This window comes from Solanum lycopersicum, chromosome 5, assembly GCF_036512215.1.
Source record: "Solanum lycopersicum chromosome 5, SLM_r2.1".
NCBI classification, from domain to species: Eukaryota; Viridiplantae; Streptophyta; class Magnoliopsida; order Solanales; family Solanaceae; genus Solanum; species Solanum lycopersicum.
This window is the reverse complement of record NC_090804.1, coordinates 47,921,862-47,927,972: the sequence shown is the minus strand read 5'-3', so window position 1 is coordinate 47,927,972 and position 6,111 is coordinate 47,921,862. Positions and strand designations below refer to the sequence as shown.

Genomic DNA, 6,111 nt, shown 5'->3' with positions numbered 1-6,111 from the left:
TAAAGATTAAAGTAAGGAGTTCACAATTGTAGCTAATTTGATGTTAGTTTTAGTTTTAGTCTTCATCTCGTTGAACTATTTTATTTTAGTTGTAGTTTGTAATTGTAGGTCGTAGCATTTGCAAGTTTGTAAAGGTCTGTAATTTGATAAACAAAAAAAAATACATACTATATTTTGGTGGTAACATATAATTATAGTCTTTGTGCTATATTTTGTCTTATTGATGCAATTTCTCGTTATATTTCTTGTTTCACTATATCAAAACATTTAGAGGAGTGAGAAGACATATAATACTTTACGAATATTTTCTTATTGATAAATCAATTATATCTTATTAATTTATTATTGGATTAACATATTTAAAAATAAAAAATCGAGTCGATTGATGATAGACAAAAAAAAAAAAAAGAAAAGGTAGTGTTGAGTGTATAACATATGGGGCTAAATACGAAATATAGAAACTAAAGTATTGGTAGTGTAAATATATATTCATAGGTAGAGGAGTGAGTGTGACAAATACTCTTCCCCTCTTCCAGTCGTATCGTATAATTTTATAATTTTGAAAGAGAGAGAGAGAGAGGGGAAGAAGGAGTCCTCTTGAGCATCGCTTACTCCTCTGGTAAGAAGTTGCTCAATTATTTTGACCAACTTTTTTTCTTAGCTTTAGTATTTTTTATTATCTAATTTTGATTCAGACGCAATTGAACTAATCTGATCCGGGTCGGTGAACGAAAGACTTTCTTCTAATCTCTATTGTTTAATTGTATTTTCAAGATTTGATTTTGGATTGTGGTAATTTTTGAATTGTGTTAATTTTTTTTTTTCGTAGAGAAGAATGGATTCTAGGAAAAAAATTCCTGGAAATGGCAAGTTGTTGAATGATATTGAAACTATAAGTAAAGCCCTATATTTGGATAAAACCCAACCTAGGCTTTTGATGTCTACGGCCAGTAGTCGTTCTAAGTCTATTGGGAAAGCACGTTTACCGGAGCCCAAGTCTAAGAACAAAGACAGTGCTAGAGATTTATTAGACAAGGATAGTAATAACAAGTCCATGTGGAGTTGGAAGAGCTTAAAGTCATTAACTCATGTTAAAAATCAAAGGTTCAATTGCTCTTTTTCGCTTCAAGTCCATTGCATTGAAGGGATACCTGCATTTTTTAATGACCTTAGTCTTGTCGTGCATTGGAGGAGGCGACATGCTGAGTTGATGACATGTCCTGTGTTGGTTTCTCAAGGTGTAGCTCACTTTGAGGAAGATTTGAGCTATACATGTTCTATATATGGCAGTAGGAATGGTCCTCATCATTCAGCTAAGTATGAGCCAAAACATTGTTTGTTGTATGCTTCAGTTTACGCTACTCCTGAACTTGACTTGGGGAAGCATCGGGTTGACCTTACCAGGTTGCTTCCTCTTACACTAGAAGAATTGGAGGATGAGAGAAGCTCAGGTAGGTGGACGACTAGTTTCAAATTGTCAGGTAAGGCTAAAGGGGCTACCATGAATGTTAGTTTTGGGTATCATATAGTGGGAAATGGGAACACATCTGGCACACTTCCTAGCAATAGGAACGTTCTTGGGGGGCAGAACAGTGGTGCTGCAAAGCTTCTTGCACAATCCGAGAGAAGTCATGAGCTGAGCATAATAAGGCGAGCTGGAAGCCTTCCTGCTTGGTCTTCTTATTCACCGCAGTCTGCAGAAGATGTAAAAGATCTTCATGAGATTTTACCGCTGCCGAGTTCTGACCTCTACAAATCTGTAGAAGTGCTGTATCAGAAGTTTGAGGAAGCGAAGTTGGAAGCTCCATTTGAGTTCAAACCAGAGATTGATGTGTTTTCTCATACTGTTGATAACCTCAAACCAGAATTGGCCTTGTTATTAGATCCTGTGAAGGGAAATGTTGAAAATGAGTGTGAAATTGGTGATTTTTCTGTTATAGAGCAAGGCATAGAACATTCCTTGAAGGAACTGGAGGGAAAAGAAGACGATTTTGTGGAATCTGTTGATGATGCTGTGACAGAAACACTTGTACCTGATAGTACCTTGAAGATGCCCATTGAAGAGGCGGCCCAGCCTGTACTATTGGCCGAGGTTCTTGACAGTGAGAATGAAGACCTTGCAGTGAGTGCCAACAATTTTGAGACAGATGAGTCAGCAAAAGAATTAATTATGAGAGAATTGGAGTCTGCATTAAACAGTTTCTCTGACTTGGAAAACGAGGGATTATACTCTCGGGAACATGAGAATGAAGTTATAAAGAATGATGGTTACTTGGACGCTAAAGAGAACTATAAAGAGCTTAAGAAGGGAAAATCCCTCAGCATGGATTACGTTACTGAATCCGTGGCTAGTGATTTCCTGGATATGCTAGGGATTGAGCATAGTCAATTTGGCCCAAGTTCTGAGAGCGAGCCTGATTCCCCACGAGAACGATTATTGAGGCAATTTGAGAAGGACATTCTAGCTGGTGGGTGTTCTTTGTTTAACCTTGATATGGACATTGAAGAATTTGCCATTGATGCTCCAAGTGTATCTCAATGGAGGAACATCTCTGAGAATTTCGGTTACTCATCTTCTGCACAATTGTATGAGGAGAAACCCAAGATAGCAATTGAGGAAACAAGTAACAAAACAAGAGCTTCCATGTTGGAGGACTTGGAGACAGAGGCTTTGATGCGTGAATGGGGCTTGAATGAGAAGTCATTTGAATGTTCTCCTCCAAAAAGCTCTTGTGGTTTTGGAAGCCCAATTGATATGCCTCTAGAAGACCCTTACCAATTGCCTCCTCTTGGAGAAGGCCTTGGAAATTTGCTACAAACTAAAAATGGAGGATTCTTAAGGTCAATGAATCCTGCAATTTTCAATGATGCTAAGAGTGGAGGGAGTTTAATAATGCAGGTATCCAGTCCATTGGTGGTGCCTGCAGAAATGGGGTCTGGTATAATGGACATACTGCAGCACTTGGCCTCCATTGGAATAGAAAAGCTCTCGATGCAGGCAAGTAAATTAATGCCTTTGGAAGATATAACTGGGAAGACGGTGGAACAAATAGCCTGGGAAAATGCACCGAGTTTAGAAGGACCTGAAAGGTTTGTTGTTCTGTTTACATGTTGCGTTTTAGAGTTGGGTTGCTGTTCCCTTACTGCTAATATACATATACTTGCACCTACTTATTTCTTTTATGAAATTGCTCTGCAGACAAAATTTATTCGAACATGAGTTTGAATTTGGGCAAAATTTGGAAAGCGTTCAAAGTAAAAAGGCAAAATCGCATGGACCAACGTCCAGTAAGTTGGAAACAAGTTCTACCACTCACATGGGCACCGAATATGTATCCTTGGAAGATCTTGCTCCTTTGGCAATGGATAAAATTGAAGCCCTTTCAATTGAGGGTTTGAGAATACAGACAGGCATGTCAGATGAGGATGCACCTTCAAACATCAGTGCTCAATCTATCGGCAATTTTTCGGCCTTTGAGGGACAGAAGGTCAATTTGGGTGGAGCAGTAGGTCTGGAAGGGGCAGGTGGATTGAAGCTTCTGGACATTAAAGACAATGGTGATGACGTTGATGGGCTTATGGGCTTATCTCTGACCCTTGATGAATGGATGAGGTTGGACTCGGGAGAGATTGACGATGAAGATGAGATTAGCGAGCGAACCTCCAAACTGCTGGCAGCTCATCATGCTATCAGCACAGACTTGTTTCAGGACAGGTCAAAGGGAGAGAAGAGACGCGGAAAGGGTAGGAAATGTGGTTTGCTGGGAAACAACTTTACAGTGGCACTAATGGTGCAGCTCCGTGATCCCTTGCGGAATTATGAGCCAGTTGGTACACCTATGCTTGCTCTTGTCCAGGTAGAGAGAGTGTTTGTACCACCTAAACCTAAGATATACAGCACAGTTTCTGAGGTTAGAAACAACAATGAAGATGATGACGATGAATCTGCACCTCCCAAAAATGACTCAAATGTGGACATCAAAGAAGAGAAAATACCCCAGGATGAGCCAATCGCACAGTACAAAATAACCGAAGTGCATGTTGCAGGTCTGAAGAGTGAACAAGGTAAAAAGAAATTATGGGGTTCCACAACTCAAGAACAGTCAGGCTCTCGTTGGTTGGTTGCTAATGGAATGGGAAAGAAAAATAAACATCCATTTATGAAGTCAAAGGCTGCTAATAAATCTTCAAAGGAAGCTGCTTCATCAGCAACAACCACTGTGCAGCCTGGTGATACACTATGGAGCATATCTTCTAGGGTACATGGTACAGGCACTAAATGGAAGGATATAGCAGCACTAAATCCACATATTCGGAATCCAAATGTGATACTACCTAATGAAACAATCAGACTGAGGTAGTGGTGGAAACTTTGGTATTTATGGGAACGACGAATTTTGAATGTGACCACCCAAACGCAGGTGCAAGTTTGAATTGAACATGAAAGAGCTTGTGAGTGGTGCAGGAGACAAAGGAGTGACGTGCTCTGCCTAAATGTCTCTGTATGGCCATAGCGATTGTGCTGAACCAGTATATGTTTGTGCAAGCAGTTGTCAAGGAATATATTGTTATGTTTTTGTGCTCTTCTGTAAATGTGTTTGATTTTGTACATGGTTAGTTGTTGTCATGTACTGAGAATCGTGTGATTCCTGGTAATAATAGAAGATCTGTTCTTGCTGTTGTGATTTTCCTTTGCATCATATTTCTATTAGCATAATGAGTCATAACCTATTTCAGCATATGCTTTATGTTATTTGTGTTCAGGGAGCTACTCATTTGGTTTAAATACTAGAGACGAGTTGTTTTTTATTCACTCTTTTGCTTTATTCTATTCAAACAAAAATAATAATATTAGCTTCAATATTTTGTGTGCGCGCATTCTCAGGATTATACTGTGTGTTTTAAAAATAAAACTTACGTCTTAAATAGTTCAAAGTAAAAGATGATTTATTATTTGTATCATTTCATTTAAGCACACGACACTCTTAATCGTAAGATATGTAATTCAGTATGTAAACAAACATAAGAAATAGTCAAATAAATTCATAAATGAAGATTATATTTACGTTAGAGTAATTTTATTATTAGAAAAGTATCAAGAATTTTTTATAAAAATAACGAGTAGCAAAAATTGTGGATATTATATACAGTACTAAAAATAATGTGAATATACATCGAAATGAAAATTGATGTATAAATTTTTTTTAAAGGAATAATTTTGTCATGCTTACAATTCCACCCAAAAGTAGATATAAATTATTTCAGTACTAATAATTAATCGTTGAGAATAAACATAAAGTCATCATTGAAGTTGTCTCTAATGTTCAAAAAGACATTTTAACTTTGTAATCGTTTTATTACTCTATTAGATAATTTTCAAGAGATATTCTTACATCATTTTTTGTCCACCCAACATAGATAGTAGTGTGCAATCTCTCAAAAGAGAGTAAACAATCTAAAATAACTAATATAGTTTTATTTTTATAAATATTTTATTATAAACTATATTTTCTTATTATTTTAACTTTTTTTCCCTTCTATTTTCTCTTTCTTTTCCTTCTTCAAAAATTCATTGTCATTTCCATTGAAGCTTCTCACTTTCAAAGTCATCATTTTTACCACAATTCACCTTCCTTTTTTACTATATTAGTTCTACACTCTTTAATTTTAAAATTTATCTAAATATTTTCTTACATTTTGAATAATTTAATAAACCCATTAGATTTCAAGAAGATCAGGAAATATCATATAGTTTTTTATTCGATTTCAATTAAGTTCTTTCAATTTTTGAGAAATTCATTGATTCTTTTTAAATTGTCATTTTTAATTTTGAAGTTATATGAAAAGTAGTAGTTGATGATACATTCATAATTTTAAATTATTTTAGAAAAATAATTAATTTTGTTATCAATAATTCAATAAAGTTTAAAAATATAGTAAGAATTTTATAAAAAAAATTGTCCGGAGAAGAAGAAAAAAGGAAAAAAAGAAAATGGAAGTGGAGTTCAACTTGACATGGGGGGATTGGATGAGAGTGGGGAGGTGAAGAAAAAAGAAAGAAAATAGCGGAATGAAGTGGGAGGTGGAATATGAAGTGAAATTTAAAATTAA

The 6,111-nt window shown here is 36.0% G+C and overlaps 1 protein-coding gene across 1 annotated transcript; it reads left to right on the top strand.

Annotated features, from left to right (window-relative positions):
• Positions 1–437: 437 nt before the first annotated feature.
• LOC101248011 (protein PLASTID MOVEMENT IMPAIRED 1-RELATED 1) lies at positions 438–4,685 on the top strand. Its single transcript, XM_004239560.5, has 3 exons — positions 438–619; positions 830–3,090; positions 3,200–4,685. The coding sequence occupies exons 2-3, from the start codon at positions 836–838 to the stop codon at positions 4,359–4,361; spliced, it is 3,417 nt and encodes a 1,138-aa protein (XP_004239608.2). The 5' UTR covers positions 438–619; positions 830–835; the 3' UTR covers positions 4,362–4,685.
• Positions 4,686–6,111: the final 1,426 nt, after the last annotated feature.

What these genes read in the sequence shown, in the direction of transcription:
- LOC101248011 (XM_004239560.5), top strand. Translation starts at nt 836, where the DNA reads ATGGATTCTAGGAAAAAAATTCCTGGAAATGGCAAGTTGTTGAATGAT. An exon ending in AGTTTAGAAGGACCTGAAAG is followed by an intron (nt 3,091 to 3,199) that starts GTTTGTTGTTCT and finishes ATTGCTCTGCAG; the next exon opens with ACAAAATTTATTCGAACATG.